Source organism: Anolis carolinensis, chromosome 2, assembly GCF_035594765.1.
Source record: "Anolis carolinensis isolate JA03-04 chromosome 2, rAnoCar3.1.pri, whole genome shotgun sequence".
Taxonomy (NCBI): Eukaryota; Metazoa; Chordata; class Lepidosauria; order Squamata; family Dactyloidae; genus Anolis; species Anolis carolinensis.
The window spans coordinates 198,118,424-198,137,474 of NC_085842.1; the positions used below are offsets into that span (position 1 = coordinate 198,118,424).

At 42.0% G+C, this 19,051-nt stretch overlaps 1 protein-coding gene across 1 annotated transcript; it reads left to right on the forward strand.

Moving 5' to 3' along the window:
• Positions 1–3,185: 3,185 nt before the first annotated feature.
• On the forward strand, positions 3,186–17,441 carry LOC103277725 (uncharacterized). The gene is made up of 3 exons (XM_008103702.2): positions 3,186–3,553; positions 10,180–10,216; positions 15,903–17,441. Exons 1-3 carry the CDS (start codon positions 3,242–3,244, stop codon positions 16,319–16,321), a joined length of 768 nt encoding a protein of 255 aa, XP_008101909.2. The 5' UTR covers positions 3,186–3,241; the 3' UTR covers positions 16,322–17,441.
• Positions 17,442–19,051: the final 1,610 nt, after the last annotated feature.

Here is a 19,051-nt window from a genome sequence, read left to right on the forward strand (position 1 = left end):
TCAGATGGGAATCTGTGAGGGCTGGGCCTTTGCCATTATGGGCACCTGAACAAACCAAAGAAGCCGCATTGGCCAAAGGAAATTGCTAAAAATGGATCGCGCTCAAGCCTAGTATTTATCTATCTATTTATAGATATAAAAGTCAAAGTATGAAGGTATGTATATTTGTTTGTCTGTACCATAAAGGCTCTTGCTAGGATGTCACTGGGAAGGAAAGATGACATGTGGATGTGAGGAAGAGTGGGAGGAAGAAAGACCACAAAGAGAGCCTACCCATGGATGCCAGAGTGTTGTCATGTAGACATTGTGAGGTGGGCCTTCTCACAGCTGGAGAAGGGAGAAAGTAGGCAGGCGGTGATCCCGCCTTGGTATATATCTATGCTTGTCAGGACCATAATTTCTGGGCCTGCACTCTGGCGCCAGTAATCAAGGACGCTGACATCATAATACTGATAAGGTACCTGCAGCTCTCAGCTCTGAAGGAAAACGGCCGTGTGCGAGCGGGAAGAATTGCGCGGGGTTTTCTCTGGGCGGGAATTGTTACTTTGAATATGGGGGAAGGGTATATAAAGGAATCTTCCGGGGTTGACCAGCAGTCTTGGCTTTATATATGTGTACGGTATTCTTCAGTAAAGCTTTCGGTGACAACAGAGAGAGTCTCTTGTGTTCATTCGGAGGCAGCTGGAGTGAGCTGACATATGCTAGTTATAAAAAACCTAATTTGCAAATCTTGTAAATGTAATCTCCACACCAGTCCCTTGCACAAATTGCAAAAAGGCTTCTCTCTTAAAATTTTCCATATGGATGTTTCTTCTATTAAAGCTGTTAACTTGTCCTTTTCCATCAGTTCAAACAGTTTCAAAGTCCACTCTTCCGTCAATGAAATCTCCACCAAGAAACACTTTTGATGGGATAGACAGGAAATTGGATTTTTAAAAATTAAGGCAAAGGGTTCTTTCTCTCTAAAGTTCAAAACAGTTACATGAGGGACAAGGGAAGCAAAATCATGGATGTGTTTTGTCATCTTCATTTTGGGAAGGCTTTAAATTTTAATTTTAGTATTTTTTAAATTAAAAATCATTTAAAAATTCCCCCTCAAAGTAACTGTAGTTGAATTGTGTTGTCGAAGGCTGCAGTTGATTTATTATTTTGAAAAGCCTATTAAATAGTTAACTCATCTGGGCTGTTGACACTGGTGAATTAATGCAATTTGCCTCTACTTTAACTGCAGGAGCCCCGGTGGCGAAGTGCGTTAAAGCGCTGAGCTGCTGAACTTGCAGACCGAAAGGTCCCAGGTTCAAACCCCGGGAGCGGAGTGAGCTCCCCGCTGTTAGCTCCAGCTCCTGCGAACCTAGCAGTTCGAAAACATGCAAATGTGAGTAGATCAATAGGTACCACTCCGGCGGGAAGGTAACGGCGCTCCATGCAGTCATGCCGGCCACATGACCTTGGAGGTGTCTATGGACAACACTGGCTCTTCAGCTTAGAAATGGAGATGAGCAGGGCTATAGCCAGAAAAAAATTTCGGGGAGGGTTTTGAAAATTTCAGGGGGGGGGGTGTTGACCTCCTACCCCCCCCCCCAAGCTACAGACCTGTTAATATCTGCTTGAGATGGTGCCTGGGGGGACTCTTAATTTTTTGCATCTCATAGACTTAGCATGGGGATTTGGTTAACTAGTTAAAATTCATGAGTAACCCAGGTTTTTTTTTTTTAAAAAACAAACTGAAAAATGTCGGGGGGAGAGGTTTGAACCCCTACCCCCCCTCCCCGGCTACAGGCCTGGAGATGAGCACCAACCCCCAGAGTCAGATATGACTGGACTTAACATCAGGGAAACCTTTACCTTTACCTTTTACATTTGCCTCAGTTTTCATTTCCATATATTTTCCCATTCTTCCATCCTAATTGGTCACCCTATATTGGCTGCCCAGTTTATCTCCCAACGAAAGGATTCCCCTAGTCAGGAATCAGCCAGGCTTGAAAGCTGCAAGGCTTTTCAATGTTAAGGTGATTAATTGCAACATTTACACTTATCTCCAACAGACAAGGGTTCTTTCTCCCGCCCTGGGCATTCCACAGATATATAAACCCCACTTGCCTAGCTTCCAACAGACCTCACAACCAGGGCCGTAGCCAGAAAAATTTTTTAGGAGGGGTTTTGAAAATTTGGGGGGGGGGGGGGGTTGAACCCCTGACCCATCCACCCACCCACCCCGGGTTCAGACCTGTCAATTTCTGCTTGAGATAGCGCCTGGAGGCAGGGCCGTAGTCAGAAAAAAAATTCGGGGGGGTTTTTTTTGAAAATTTCGTGGGGGGGGGGTTTAACCCCTAGCACACACCCCTCCCCGCTACAAACCTGTCAATATCTGCTTGAAATAGTGCCTGGAGAGGCTCTTAATGTTTTGTGTCTCATAGACTTCGCATGGGGATTTGGTTAACCAGTTAAAATTCATGAGTAAACCAGGTTTTTTTTATAACCTGAAAATTTTTTTGGGGGGGGGGGGGTTGAACCCCTAAAACCACCCCCTTGCTACAGGCCTGCCTGGAGGGACTCTTAATTTTTTGCGTCTCATAGACTTAGCATGGGGATTTGGTTATCCAGTTAAAATTCATGAGTAAACCAGGTTTTTTTTAACCTGAATAATTTCGGGAGGGGGAGTTGAACCCCTAACACCCCCCCCCCCCCCCCCCGCTACAGGCCTGCTCACAACCACTTGTCATCGATGTTGGCGAAACGTCAGGAAAGAATGTTTCTGGAACATGGCCATACAGCCCGGAAAACTCACAGCAAAACTCACAAGAGAGAGGGAGGCAGAGGAACTAGGTGCAAAGAGACGGAAGATTGGAAGAGCTCAAGCAGGTACAGTAGAGTCTCACTTATCCAACATAAACGGGCCGGCAGAATGTTGGATAAGCGAATATGTTGGATAATAAGGAGGCATTAAGGAAAAGCCTATTAAACATCAAATTAGGTTATGGTTTTACAAATGAAGCACCAAAACATCATGTTAGACAACAAATTTGGCAGAAAAAGTAGTTCTATACGCAGTAATGCTATGTAGTAATTACTGTATTTATGAATTCAGCACCAAAATGTCACGATATATTGAAAACATTGACTCCAAAAATGCGTTGGATAATCCAGAATGTTGGATAAGCGAGTGTTGGATGAGTGAAACTCTACTGTATCTGCGTCCAAGCTCTCGGTGTGGGGAGGGGTGGAAGGTTTCCCATCATCCATGACGCGGAATGGGAAGCCCAGAAGCCGCCTCTCGGGCTCTCCCCGGGAGGCGGGGCGAAGGCGGGCGCTCCAGGTTCAAACGGAGGTGCCGAGGAGGGCGGCTTGCTCAGATTCCGAGCCGCAGCCGCCCATGGAGCTCCTCCGCTCTTCCCCCGTCGCTCGTTGCGCCCTGGTGATGGCCCTCTGCGCCTTAGCGGTGGCGCTGACAACCCTAGCCCTAGCTTTGGTCAAGCGGCCTCCGGCGCAGCAGCAGCAGCCTCCGACAGAGGTGCCATCCTTTCCGGCGGCGCTGGAGACGCTCAGCCAGCAGGTAACTCAAACTTTGTTCTCATTGTCCCACTCCGAATGCAGCAGCGAGGCCTGGATCAGGGGAGTGATTGATGCTGCCTGACCATTCAAAGGCAGGAGACAATCCTAAAGCCAATAGTCGAGCATCACACCGACAGTGATGGGGCTGACTTCCAGGAAAGGAATCTGGATCTATATGTTGTGGAAGGCTTTCATGGCCGGAGTCACTGGGTTGCTGTGAGTTTTCTGGGTCCAAGTTCCAGAAACATTCTCTCCTGATGGTTCATCCACGTCTATGTCAGGCATCCTCAGAGGTTGTGAGGTGTGTTGGAAACAAGGCAAGTGGCATTTATATACAGTAGAGTCTCCCTTATCCAAGCAACAGGATTCTAACCATTTTGTTTCTACTCTTCCCTAATAAACTGCTTTTCATTTTTACACATACAGTAGAGTCTCCCTTATCCAAGCAACAGGATTCTAACCATTTTCTTTCTACTCTTCCCTAATAAACTGCTTTTCATTTTTACACATACAGTAGAGTCTCACTTATCCAAGCAACAGGATTCTAACCATTTTCTTTCTACTCTTCCCTAATAAACTGCTTTTCATTTTTACACATACAGTAGAGTCTCACTTATCCAAGCAACAGGATTCTAACCATTTTCTTTCTACTCTTCCCTAATAAACTGCTTTTCATTTTTACACATACAGTAGAGTCTCCCTTATCCAAGCAACAGGATTCTAACCATTTTCTTTCTACTCTTCCCTAATAAACTGCTTTTCATTTTTACACATACAGTAGAGTCTCCCTTATCCAAGCAACAGGATTCTAACCATTTTCTTTCTACTCTTCCCTAATAAACTGCTTTTCATTTTTACACATACAGTAGAGTCTCCCTTATCCAAGCAACAGGATTCTAACCATTTTCTTTCTACTCTTCCCTAATAAACTGCTTTTCATTTTTACACATACAGTAGAGTCTCACTTATCCAAGCAACAGGATTCTAACCATTTTCTTTCTACTCTTCCCTAATAAACTGCTTTTCATTTTTACACATACAGTAGAGTCTCACTTATCCAAGCAACAGGATTCTAACCATTTTCTTTCTACTCTTCCCTAATAAACTGCTTTTCATTTTTACACATACAGTAGAGTCTCCCTTATCCAAGCAACAGGATTCTAACCATTTTCTTTCTACTCTTCCCTAATAAACTGCTTTTCATTTTTACACATACAGTAGGGTCTCCCTTATCCAAGCAACAGGATTCTAACCATTTTCTTTCTACTCTTCCCTAATAAACTGCTTTTCATTTTTACACATACAGTAGGGTCTCACTTATCCAAGCAACAGGATTCTAACCATTTTCTTTCTACTCTTCCCTAATAAACTGCTTTTCATTTTTACACATACAGTAGAGTCTCCCTTATCCAAGCAACAGGATTCTAACCATTTTCTTTCTACTCTTCCCTAATAAACTGCTTTTCATTTTTACACATACAGTAGGGTCTCACTTATCCAAGCAACAGGATTCTAACCATTTTCTTTCTACTCTTCCCTAATAAACTGCTTTTCATTTTTACACATACAGTAGAGTCTCACTTATCCAAGCAACAGGATTCTAACCATTTTCTTTCTACTCTTCCCTAATAAACTGCTTTTCATTTTTACACATACAGTAGGGTCTCACTTATCCAAGCAACAGGATTCTAACCATTTTCTTTCTACTCTTCCCTAATAAACTGCTATTCATTTTTACACATACAGTAGGGTCTCACTTATCCAAGCAACAGGATTCTAACCATTTTCTTTCTACTCTTCCCTAATAAACTGCTTTTCATTTTTACACATACAGTAGGGTCTCACTTATCCAAGCAACAGGATTCTAACCATTTTCTTTCTACTCTTCCCTAATAAACTGCTTTTCATTTTTACACATACAGTAGGGTCTCACTTATCCAAGCAACAGGATTCTAACCATTTTCTTTCTACTCTTCCCTAATAAACTGCTTTTCATTTTTACACATACAGTAGGGTCTCACTTATCCAAGCAACAGGATTCTAACCATTTTCTTTCTACTCTTCCCTAATAAACTGCTTTTCATTTTTACACATACAGTAGAGTCTCCCTTATCCAAGCAACAGGATTCTAACCATTTTCTTTCTACTCTTCCCTAATAAACTGCTTTTCATTTTTACACATACAGTAGAGTCTCCCTTATCCAAGCAACAGGATTCTAACCATTTTCTTTCTACTCTTCCCTTATAAATTCTTTTCATTTTTACACATACAGTAGAGTCTCCCTTATCCAAGCAACAGGATTCTAACCATTTTCTTTCTACTCTTCCCTAATAAACTGCTTTTCATTTTTACACATACAGTAGAGTCTCACTTATCCAACACTCGCTTATCCAACGTTCTGGATTATCCAACACATTTTTGTAGTCAATGTTTTCAATACATCGTGATATTTTGGTGCTAAATTCGTAAATACAGTAATTACTACATAGCATTACTGTATATTGAACTACTTTTTCTGTCCAATTTGTTGTATAACATGATGTTTTGGTGCTTAATTTGTAAAATCATAACCTAATTTGATGTTTAATAGGCTTTTCCTTAATGCCTCCTTATTATCCAACATATTCGGTTATCCAACATTCTGCTGGCCCATTTATGTTGGATAAGTGAGACTCTACTGTACTTTTCATTTTAACACATACAATAGAGTCTCACTTATCCAACATTCTGGATTATCCAACACATTTTTGTAGTCAGTGTTTTCAATGCATTGAGATACAGTAGAGTCTCACTTATCCAAGCCTCGCTTATGCAAGCCTCTCGATAACCCAAGCCATTTTTGTTGTCAATGTTTTCAATATATCTTGATATTTTGGTGATAAATTCATAAATACAGTAATTACAACATAACATTACTGCTTATTGAACTACTTTTTCTGTCAAATTTGTTGTATAACATGAAGTTTTGGTGCTTAATTTGTAAAATCATAACCTAATTTGATGTTTAATAGGCTTTTCCTTAATCTCTCCTTATTATCCAAGATATTCGCTTATCCAAGCTTCTGCCGGCCCATTTAGCTTGGATAAGTGAGCCTCTACTGTATTTTGGTGCTAAATTCGTAAATACAGTAATTACTACATAGCATTATTTATTTATTTATTTATTTGCTACATTTATATGCCGCTCTTCTCACCCCGAAGGGGACTCAGAGCGGCTTACAAATTAAATTTACATACAATATTATATTAGCATAGTACAATACTGGTAATAAATTACTACTGTATATTGTACTGTATCAATATATTGTAATATTATTAGTAATATTACATGTAAAATATAATATATTCCAATAATGTGTAATGAACTACTTTTTCTTTCAAATTTGTTGTATAACATGATGTTTTGGTGCTTAATTTGTAAAATCATAACCTATTTTGATGTTTAATAGGCTTTTTCTTAATCTCTCTTTATTATCCAACATATTCGCTTATCCAACGTTCTGCCGGTCCGTTTATGTTGGATAAGTGAGACTCTACTGTATCTGTGGAAGGTCCAGGGTAGGAGAAAGAACTCTTGTCTCTTTGAGGCAAGTGTGAATGTTGCAATTGATCGCCTTGATTACTATCGAATAGGCTTGCAGCTTCAAAGCTTGGCCGCTTCCTGCCTGGGGGAATCCTTTGTTGGGAGGTGATTAACTGGCCCTGATTGTTTCTTGTCTGGAATTCCCCTGTTTTCTTAGTGTTGTTCTTTATTTACTGTCCTGGTTTTAGAGTTTTAAAAATATTGGTAGCCAGATTTTGTTCATTTTCGTGGTTTCCTTCTTTCTGTTGAGCATATTATTTATTATTTCATGCATTTATATCCCATCCTTCTCACTCTCGGGGGACAGGGGAACAGGACTCAGAGTAGTTTCGCAACCAGCAACCATTAGATGCCAAACACAGATATGAAACAGTTACAGTTAAAAGAGATAATTAAAAACATCAGTTTTAAAAGCATCATTTAAAATTACACAAATTTAAGAAATTATCCACATGCTTGTGGTTTTCAGGAGCCTTCGGTGGCTCAGTGTGTTAAAGCTGAGCTGCTGAACTTGCAGACCAAAAGGTCCCAGGTTCAAATCCGGGGAGCAGAGTGAGCGGCCGCTGTTAGCTCCAGCTTCTGCCAACCTAGCAGTTCGAAAACATGCAAAATGTGAGTAGATCAATAGGTACCGCTCCGGCGGGAAGGTATTGGCGTTCCATGCAGTCATACTGGCCACATGACCTTGGAGGTGTCTACGGACAATGCCGGCTCTTCGGCTTAGAAATGGAGATGAGCACCAACCCCTAGAGTCAGACACCACTGGACTTAATGTCAGGGGAAACCTTTACCTTTACCTTGTGGTTTTCAGTGGCTTCTCTCCTCCCAACAAAGGATTCCCCCAGGCAGGAAGCAGCCAAGCCTCTTTCTTGCTCCAGTCTGAACCTATTTTGCAATCCATCCTTACAATCCACCCTTTTTAAAATTTGAAGACCTAAAGATGATAGTGCATGCACTGGTAACCTCAAGTTGGACTTCTGGAATGCACTGTATATTGGGTTACCCCTGTACCTCTATATCAAGTTAGGATAATAATAATAATAATAATAATAATAATAATAATAATAATAATAATAATAATAATGAACTTTATTTGTATATCGCTCTATCTCCCCAAAGGGACTCAGGGTGGTTTCAACTTAGGTAAAGCATTAAATTGTCAACACAAAACCATACAACACAACCGTAATAAAACACAACATAACTACTATTAAAACAAACATACTCATTTAGAATTAAAAACTAGATTCAATACTAAATCCAATTAGTTCAAAACGCAGTAGAACAGGAGGGAATATATTATCCCTGTGCTGGCCCCGTTGGCGCAATGGGTTAGACATTTGTGCTGGCAGGACTGCTGATCAACAGGTCGGCGGTTAGAATCCGGGGAGAGCAGGTGAGCTCCCTCTGTCAGCACCAGCTCCCCATGCAGGGACATGAGAGAAGCCTCCTACAAAGATGGTAAAACATCAAACATCTGGCTGTCCCCTGGGTAATGTCCTTGCAGATGGCCAATTCTCTCACACCAGAAGCGATTTGCAGTTTCTCAAGTAGCTCCTGACACAAAAAAATCACCCTGTATTGAAGTCACTCCACTGGGTGCTAATTTGCTTCCGAGCAAAGTGTAAAAGTGTTGGTTTTACTACTCCAAATAGCCAGAACCCAACAGGTGACAGTCACCCAGAGGACCTTTTCACCTGCTATCCCAAGACTATGGAGTGACCTGCTGGAAGAAATTTGACAGCTAAATGAGCTGTTAGAATTGAAAACAGAATTGAAGACCTATCTCTTTGGGCAGGCCCACTCAGTCAATTTTAACTTGTGAATTTCAATCTGCATTTCATCAGTGAATTTTAACTTGTATTTAAATTCTGTGTACCTTGCTCTGTGTGTTTTAATAGTGTATTATCTCATGTTTTCATGAGGTTGTATTCTGCCTCAAGTCGCAGGGAGAGGTGGGTAATAAATCTATTATTATTATTATTATTATTATTATTATTATTATTATTATTATTATTCATTGGCTGCCCCACGACTGTGGAATGACCTGCCAGAAGAGCCCCAACAGTTGAATGAGAGGTGGGAATTTAAAATACAACCGAAGACCTATCTCTTCCAACAAGCCTACCCAATCAATTTTAACTAGTGAATTTAAACTTGCATTTTATTGGTGCATTTTAACTGTATGTATCCTGATATAAGTCTTTTAATAGTCTTGTGTCTTCTCTTTTTTAAACCCTGTTGTATCCCACCTCGAGCTGCAAGGAGAGTTGGGTAATAAATGTATAATAATAATAATAATAATAATAATAATAATAATAATAATAATAATAATTAATAATATACTTTATTTATAGGCCTACTTATCTCCCCAGGAGGACTCAGGGCAGCTTCCAAACCAAAAGGCAAACATTCAATGCTTTGGTGACAAAAAAAACACATAAATCAAAATTGGTGAAAAATAAACATAATTATAAACTCATAGATTGCTAAATCTATGACATCATCCTCCTCCTCATCATCTTCCTTTTGGAAAGAGCTGTTCATTGGCGGAATATGTGCCATTGCAGGGAGGTAGAGTTTCTTTCTCTAGAGGTTTTTCAGCAGAGATGGGTGGCCATCTGTTAGGAGGACTTTGCTGTAATGTGTTGGACAGGAAGGCCCTTGAGGTCTCTTCCAACTATATTATTCTATGAATGAATGCAGTTTGACACCACTTTGACTGCCATGGCTTCATGCTATGGGACCCTGGGAGGTATTGCTTGGCTCCTTTGCTAGAGAAGGCTTAATACTTTGTTATACTACTGCTCCCACCTTTCCATAGCATTGCTATGAGTTTTTTTTTTCGTGTCAGGAGCAACCGGAGTTGCTTCTGGAGTAAGAGAATTGGCCGTCTGCAAGGACGTTGCCCAGGGAGTTAAAGTAGTGTCAGACTGTATTAAATCAACAGTGTAGATGCAGTATGTGTGTGTGTGTATGTTTTTTCAGAGCCCTCTCTCTGTTCACTTGGACTAACTTCCACTACCTCCTTCTTCTTTTCCAGAATTATGCACAACTGGTCCTCAAGCTGCATAGGAACTGTAAGTATCTCTCCTTTCTCCCAAACATATTTGGCCTCTTTGAAACACTTAGACATCTGGAATAGGGCACCTCTACTCTGACTGCTAAATGCAATGCTGCACCAGGATTGAAAAGCAGGTTCTCTATGCCAATGATTAGATAAGAAATCCTGACACCAGCTTGAGGCCGGGATGGTGATGACACAAACCACAGAGCATTGATGTGTGTTAAGGGCTTTCTTTCCTTTCTTTTGTGGGAGTTTGTTGTCTGACTTTTGGAGTTTGAAGTCAGTGCTGAATTGAATTCAAGTAACTATATATATGGGGCCATTATTCGTTGAACTGTACCAACGTCAGCTTCCAAATATAAACCTATATAGCTTGATTATCTGGATCCACCCCCTCCTCAAAAAAGCAACTTTGGCAAGATCTGCACACAGAATGCTTTCCAGAAAGAGTAGTTGGGGTGAAGTTCAGTCTTGGAGACAGTTATAGGCCTTCATAGCTGTTTGGTGCTCTTCTTAACCACTCCAGACTTCCTAGGTAAAGGTAAAGGTTTTCCCCTGACGTTAAGTCTAGTTGTAACCGATTCTGGGGGTTGGTGCTCATCTCCATTTCTAAGCTGAAGAGCCAGCCTTGTCCGTAGACACCTCCAAAGTCATGTGGCCGGCATGACTGCATGGAGCGCCGTTACCTTCCCGCATGTTTTCGAACTACTAGGTTGGCAGGAGCTGGGGCTAACAGTGGGAGCTCATTTCGCTCCCGGGATTTGAACCTGGGACCTTTCGGTCTGAAAGTTCAGCAGCTCAGCGCTTTAACACACTGCACCACCACCACCACTGCGCCACTTCCTACTCAACCCATTTTCTTGCTATATGTGTAAAAATGAAAAGTAGTTTATTAGGGAAGAGTAGAAAGTAAATGGTTAGAATCCTGTTGCTTACGTCCATATGGCTTTGACTTGGGATGGAGAACAAGGTGCTATTTGTGCTGCAGCCCTTTGCACAATGTCCAAAGCAATCCCCTCCAGCCGTTGAGATCTGTAGTACCACCATGACTGATGGGGAAGGGAGGTAATGGGACAGCAGTTCAGTGGACACAGCTCTGATGAGAAAAGATAGGAGGGTGCATTCTGGCCTTGAGAGCACTCCTATTTGATTCACCCTCTCAGCTGAATCGCTCAACTTCTGAATTATATCCCCATTCCTACTTTCTCAAACAGTCAACAGAGTATCAGGGGCCACTTCTAGGGCCTGATGACTGGGAGAATTTGGAGAGGCGCAGAGGGCTATCGAACAGTCCCTTGTGCCATGTTTTAATATAGATTTTTTCAGTGGGTGGACATGACCTGCATTGGTAGAGGTTTATTTATTTTTTATTTATTTCTATCATTTCTACCCCGCCCTTCTCACCCGAGGGGACTCAGGGCAGCTTACAGACTGGCAATTTATGCCGATACACCATAGTACAATAAAATAAACATTAAAACAGTTAAAACAATTATAATATACAATATACAAAATTTTAAATAGTGCAAAGTGCTTATGCCATTCATTCACCAGACCTTGTAGGTAAAGGTAAAGGTTTCCCCTGACGTTAAGTCCAGTTGTGACAGACTCTGGGGGTTGGTGCTCATCTCCATTTCTAAGCTGAAGAGCCGGCGTTGTCCATAGACATCTCCAAGGTCATGTTGCCGGCATGACTGCATGGAGCGTCGTTACCTTCCCGCCTGAGCGGTACCTATTGATCTACTCACATTGGCATGTTTTCGAACTGCTAGGTTGGCAGAAGCTGGAGCTAACAGCGGGCGCTCAAGCCGCTCCCAGGATTTGAACCTGGGACCTTTCAGTCTGCAAGTTCAACAGCTCAGTGCTTTAACACACCGGGGCTCCTACCAGACCTTGTACAAAAACCATATTCCAGACCAAGTCGAAGCCAGTAAGACTTATTCTTTAAATGCTTGCGCGCATAGCCAGGTCCTCAGTTTCTTTCTGAACCCCAGAAGGGATGGAGCCTGCCTGATGTCACTGGGGAGGGAGTTCCACAGCTGAGGAGCCACCACTGAGAAGGCCCTGTCTCTCGTCCCCACCAGCCGTGCCTGTGAGGCGAGTGGGATTGAGAACAGGGCATCCCCAGATGATCTTAAAGTTCTCGTGGGCTTGTAGGGGGAGATACGTTCAGACTGGTAAGTTGGACCAGAAAAGTTTAGGGCTTTGTAGGCCAAAACCAGCACTTTGAATTGGGCTCAGTAGCATATCAGCAGCCAGTGGAGCTGGCTTAACAGGGGAGTAGTACGCTCCCTGTAAGCCACCCCAGTTATTAACCGGGCTGCTGCCCGTTGTACTAGTTGGAGCTTCCAGGCCATCTTCAAAGGCAGCCCTACATAGAGCATGTTGCAGTAGTCCAAACGGGATGTAACCAGAGTGTGGACCACCGTGGCCAAGTCAGACCTCCCAAGGAACGGGCACAGCGGGCGCACAAGTCTTAGTTGTGCAAATGCTCCGCTGGCCACCGCCAAGACCTGGGGCTCCAGGCTCAGCTATGAGTCCAGGAGAACACCCAGACTGTGAACCTGTGTCTTCAGGGGGAGTGCGACCCTGTCCAACACAGGCTGTAGCCCTATTCCCTGTTCGGCCTTACGACTGACCAGGAGGATCTCTGTCTTGTGACTGTTGGATTTTGGCTAACATGTAGTGATTCCTATGGCAGAGAGAAGAATCATCAGCATTTCAAGGGGCGCTAAATCAATGGCTTTGAGCACAATAAGACAAAACATTTCATTTAAATAGAATGCAAGGACATTGGCCAGGGGACACCTGGATATTTTACCATACTGTGGGAGGCTTCTCTCATGTCCCAATGGAAAGTATAAACAGAAGGTATTACCAGAGGTGAACCAAGGAGAGCATTCTTAAAATTTCCCTCTGCAGATTTCTCTTTATTAGAACTTTGTCCCCCCTCCTTTGATATTAAATTATGTTCTTGCCTGCCTATCAGCTTCTGCCTTATCTTATCATCCTTGGAAAATCTGTAATATTCTGAGGTATCTAGCTTTCGATTTTCCCCTCTGACTCTTCTTTTGCCTTATCCTTCTACTTGCTTTTGTCTCTACCAGTTGCTAACTCCAGTACCTGTTTATCTTTCTCCTACTTCGGGTGCTTCCTGAAGAAGCTTTCATTGTGTTTTTTAGTTGTAGAAATTAATGACAGAAGGAAAAGTTTGGCAATGGAACCAGTTGCCTAGAAAGTAGGGGTGTGCAATTTGGGGAAAACCCGTCCCATTTTTGGCTGTTTTTCTAATTCTGTTTTTTTGGGAAGTTCCCAAAATTGGAAGGGAGGAAATGCAGTTTCTCGAATCTGAGGGCCAGAAGCTCTGTTTTCATTTTGAGAAGATCCGGCCTATTGGTATTGTTAAGACTTAACTTTATACTTGCAGAGTCTCAGCGCCTTCCAGTAGCTTACACCTGCTCAGTACTTTCAGTCTTCCAGTCATAGTAGACACTTGAGCACATGCCCGGCCATTGTCAGTTTTTACTACTGTCTTTCCCCTAGTCTAGATGATATTACAGACTTACCACAGTTCACAGGATCTTGTCCTTGTAGACAGGTTTAATTGCATATAGACGTCACAACATCAAAAGGAAAGGGAGAGGGAAAATACACTGAACATGGTTCCTTATATACAATACAATCACACATAGTAATCATTGATTGGTTACCAACTAATTGACCCAACCCAAACTCAGGATTGCATTATTGACAATCACCTGGAGTAGGCCCAAACACATTCCCCAAATGATTCCCCATAGAAGCCCATTAGCAGTACATGACTCAGTACATTGTAAAACCTAACAGGTATCAATGTGGGAAATGGGCAAGGCTCCTCTTTTGTTTAGTTGGGGCAAAAATGGCCATACTTGGAGGACACATTTACCATTTCTAGTCCCCTAAGTTTAAGAACATTTGAGTCATCCACTGATTTTTAGGAATTTTTAAAAGTTTAATGCCTTTTTTAAAAGCCTCTTATATCTATAATATTCCTATATTTAAAATGTGTAAGTGAGTGTGTGCATGCACTGCAGCACTTTTGCAAGCACACACAAACCAGAAAAACAGGAAAAATAATAATAAAGGTTTTTTTTATTATTTCTCTGGCTGCCCCCACCCAGCTGCCTCATTTCCAGGGATTTGGCTGCCAAAGCCAAATACGCCAAATCTCGAGCAGCGATCCAATATCATGACCATCCCTATAGAAAGGTGGTGGGGATTTTCATCTCCTAATGGCTTCAAAAAGAGGCTGGACAGCTCCCTGCTGGGAATACTGTGTTGAGCAGAGGTTTGGGCTCAATGACTCACAAAACCCTTTCCTTGTTGAAGTTAGCTGCAATCAGGTTGGCTTTGACTTCAAGCTTCCTATCAAGGAGAGACCTCCAAGCCACCTTTTCATGGCAATCCTGTTCAGATCTTATAAACGCAGGGTCACTTCCTTGATGGAGTCTATCCTCAGGGAGATTAGGCAGGCCCCCATCCTGTTCTCCTTCCGGAGAGAATTGAAGGCTTGGATGTTCAGACAGGTAAGCCGCTCCTCATAGGGCTTGTTCTCCAGACCTTTGATCATTTTAGTTGCCCTCCTCTGGACACTTTCCAGCTTGTCAACATCTCCCTTCAACTGCGGTGCCCAGAATTGGACACAGTATTCCAGGTGTGGTCTGACCAAGGCAGAATAGAGGGGGAGCATGACTTCCCTGGATCTAGACGCTATTCCCCTATTGATTCAGGCCAGAATCCCGTTGGCTTTCTTAGCAGCCGCATCACATTGCTGGCTCATGTTTAACTTGTTGTCCACAAGGACTCCAAGATCTTTTTCACACGTACTGCTGTCGAGCCAGGCGTCCCCCATTCTGTATCTTTGCATTCCATTTTTTTCTGCCGAAGTGAAGTATCTTGCATTTGTCCCTGTTGAACTTTATTTTGTTAGTTTCGGCCCCTCTCTCTAGTCTGTTAAGATCATTTTGAATTCTGCTCCTGTCTTCCGGAGTGTGAGCTATCCCTCCCAGTTTGGTGTCATCTGCCTCTGTTTAAGTTTTTAAAGAAGGAAGGAGAAACTTGAGGCAAAAACACTTGGACAGCCCCCAATCTTATGTGAACCACACCAGAAAGAAATGACCACTTGCCATGTAGACATCATATGGAAGCGCTATTTGGATTACATTATGCTGCATTAATGTTCTGTTTGAAGAAAGCAGTGGGTAATTTTAACCATTTTTCTCCTGCTGTGGGCAAGATTATTCACAGTTCAGCACTCTCCATAAATTTACATATATATTTGCTGCTGTTTCCTGCACAGAAGGTTTTTTTTTCTGTATAGAAAATGCTGTTTTAAGTACAAAAAACCCACACGATAATTTTGTGCAGAATCAGTCCTGAACTGCGAAGATTCATTTTCTTCATCAGAGTTTCCTAACACTCAACAAAAATAGTTTTTACCGTTTTCTGAACATTTGAATGTATTCTTTCCATCGCTGTTGTCAATAGTGTGCATCGTAATGACAGAGTTTGTGTACGACTAAAGGCTTTTGTGACACTACAGGAATGCAGGGGTTCAGATAGTAGCACTAAAAAGGAAGTCCTGCTTGTGTTGTTCCATTATTTGTTTCTGTCATCTTAGACAGCCATTGATGTTCTTATTTTATTCTTTCTCTTTGTAGCATCCATAGTACCGAGGAGGCTGGACTGGCATACCCATTCTGTTAAAGGAGCCTTTCTTGGCAAGGCATTTGCATACAACATCACCTCTCAGATGCTCGTGGTTAAGATTAGTGGTCTTTACTGTATCTATGCCCAGATTAATCTTACCCATCATCTTGACAAAAGAGAGACACTGAATGCGAATCTCACCATCTATCATCAGACAGACAGCAGTTCCAGTTCCTCCTGCATTCTGCTAAACCTGCCCTTACATCGGGTTTACGATTCAAGCCAAACGCTTCCTGACTTCAAAGCTGTACTTCATCGACTTGCAGAGAATGACAAGCTTTATGTAACAATACGTGTGAACTCAAAACAAAAAGGGTCTCTTCAGCCACGTGGTAGCTTTTTTGGTCTCTTCCAGTTACATGAAACCTAGGAGCCCCCAAAGGGATTGGACTCAACAACTCTTCTGTTGGTATGAAAAGAATGGAGATGTTCAAGAACAGTGGTGAAAGGTATCCAGACATGCTTGGGAACACTCCTTCAGTTCAACAGTCACAACAAAAGACATTTGGAGGCTCCTGTGGACTACTGTTGTGTCTGAAACTACCCTCAACATCTTCTGTTAACAACAACAAGAACAACTTTATTTTTATACCCCACGTCCATCTCCCCGAAGGGACTTGGGGTGGTTTACATGGGGACGAACCCAGCATCAACATAGGTTAAAAACACAATTAAAACAATATAACAGTATAAATAGAAAACGACATAAAATACAACAAATACTTTAAAAACCTGGACATAAAGTACTGTATGTGCAGAGGGTGAACTTGTGCAGAACTCTGAGTAGGGTTCATGGATAGTATAGGGGCAATCGGGCATAGGGTGGAGGAACGGTCCCATTAAAACACTGAGAGCCTATGAAGATGAGGAGCAGTGATAAAATGCAGTAAGAAATTGTAAACAAGCTGAGTATCTGGTGGGACTATTCACTCAAAAGCGCACCAGAACATCCATGTTTTTAGGTCCTTACGGAAGGTGGGCAATGAAGGTGCCAGTCTGATCTCTCTGAGGAGAGAGTTCCAGAGTCGAGGGGCCACCACCAAGATATAGGCAGTCCTCTAGTTACAAACATCCAGCTTACAAATGACTCATAGTTAAGAATGTGGGTGAGAGAAATCTATTCCTTGGAAGCGGCATCCACTCCTGGAAGAGTTATTATCATGGGAAAAAATTGTTTCCACTGAACTTTCTCACAAAATCTCTGTTTCCACAAGCCAAATGTTTCAAAATCCAATTATCACAGGCACAAAAAGTGAGGTGAAATATTCTGAATAGTGGCACAGACAGCAAAACAAGCACCACAGGGGTGTTAATCCTTCCTTATGCAATCCAAAGCATTCCAGGTTCCAGGATCACCTGCAATAAGTGAAAATCCGTGAAGTAGGGACCCTATATTTATTTTAATATTTATACATTATTTTAGTAGTTATACACAATTTTAAGTCTTTATCAAACAATTGTATGTTAATAAATTGCTTACTTCTCCTCCCGTTGCTGCTTGGGCTCCTTTTCTCTGACTTTGGCTTCTCCTTCCTCCCTTCCTTAGGCTGTAAATTGTAATTTTTTATGACTTATAATAGTCTTTTAGAGTTTATTGAAAAACCATGAAACAGCGAATTTGTGAAAAGTGAACCGTGAAGTAGTGAGGGAACATTGTACATACACACACACACACACACACACACACACACACACACACATGTATATACATATATATACATACTGGCCTGGGCTGTGGCGCAGGCTGTTGAGCAGCCAGCTGCAGCTGGCTGCAACAAATCACTCTGACCAAGAGGTTATGAGTTCGAGGCCAGCTCGGAGCCTGCGTTTGTCTTCTGTCTTTGTTCTATGTTAAGGCATTGAATGTTTGCCTTATATGTGTAATGTGATTTCCCCTGAGTCCCCTTCGGGGTGAGAAGGGTGGAATATAAATACTGTAATAAATAAATAAATAAATACTGTATATACATGGATATGGATATGGATAGGAAAATGGCTAGAGTTACATTTAAAAATGTACCTGTTATGACTTACATACAAATTCAACTTAAGAACAAACCTACAAACCTATTTTGTTTTTAGTTTACTTGGGGACTGCTTGTATATGGTGCTTTTCAAGTAAAAGAACAAGAAAAAATAGTCAGTCTTTCCAATTGTGCACAATCAGACATTGCTGTGTTAGTCAGAAATAATAATAATAAAATTTCGTTTTGTACCCCACCTCCATCTCCCCAAAGGGACTCGAGGCGGCTTATTGTTGGCTGAGTTAAATGCTCCCTGAATGTGGGTGAACTACAACTCCCAGCACTTTTAATCTTGTACCCATTACTCTGGCCCAGCCCAGTTTTATTGTGTTTTAGCGTATTGTTTACTGCTTGTTGTTTATACTGTTTTAATTGTTTTAATTTGCCTTTTGTTTTGTATTGTTATATTGTGTGTTGAGGCCTTGGCCTTTGTAAGCCGCATCGAGTCCTTCGGGAGATGCTAGCGGGGTACAAATAAAGTTTAATAATAATAATAATAATAATAATAATAATAATAATAATAATAATTCAAGGTCACCCCCCCCAACCTTACCATAATGTAAAGTGGGTCATGGGGGTTTGTCTGTCATTCATGGGTCACAGTGGTTTGTGGAAGAGGGAGCTCAAGCAGGTGAAGGTACTGTAAATCCTATCATCCATGGTTCATCCTCCCCCAAACCGCACCAGGACATAAAGTGGCTCATGGGGGTATGTCTGCCAAGTTTAGTCCAGGTCTGCCATTCATGGGGGGTTGCAGTGGTCTGTGGAAGTGGGAGCCAATAGGAAAGCTGGGAGAAACACCACCACACTGCAATGCGCAAACATACAAACATTCACTTTTATTACATACTAGCTCATTTGAGAAAGGCATTGTTTGTCTATGTTCCAAGTTTAGTCTAGATCCAATGTCAGCTGGGTTCAGTGGGTGCAGGTGAACTACAACTCCCAATTCAAGTCCCATCATCCATGGTCCATCCTACTCCAAACAGCGCCAGGATTTATAGTAGGTCATGGGGACTGTATGTGTCACGTTTGGTCTTGATCAGACATTGGTGGGAATTGCAGTGGTCTATGGA

Coding starts and splice junctions, on each gene's coding strand:
- LOC103277725 (XM_008103702.2), top strand. CDS start 3,242: ATGACGCGGAATGGGAAGCCCAGAAGCCGCCTCTCGGGCTCTCCCCGG. Junction 3,554..10,179: donor TGGAGACGCTCAGCCAGCAG/GTAACTCAAACT, acceptor CTTCTTTTCCAG/AATTATGCACAACTGGTCCT. Junction 10,217..15,902: donor CCTCAAGCTGCATAGGAACT/GTAAGTATCTCT, acceptor TTCTCTTTGTAG/CATCCATAGTACCGAGGAGG.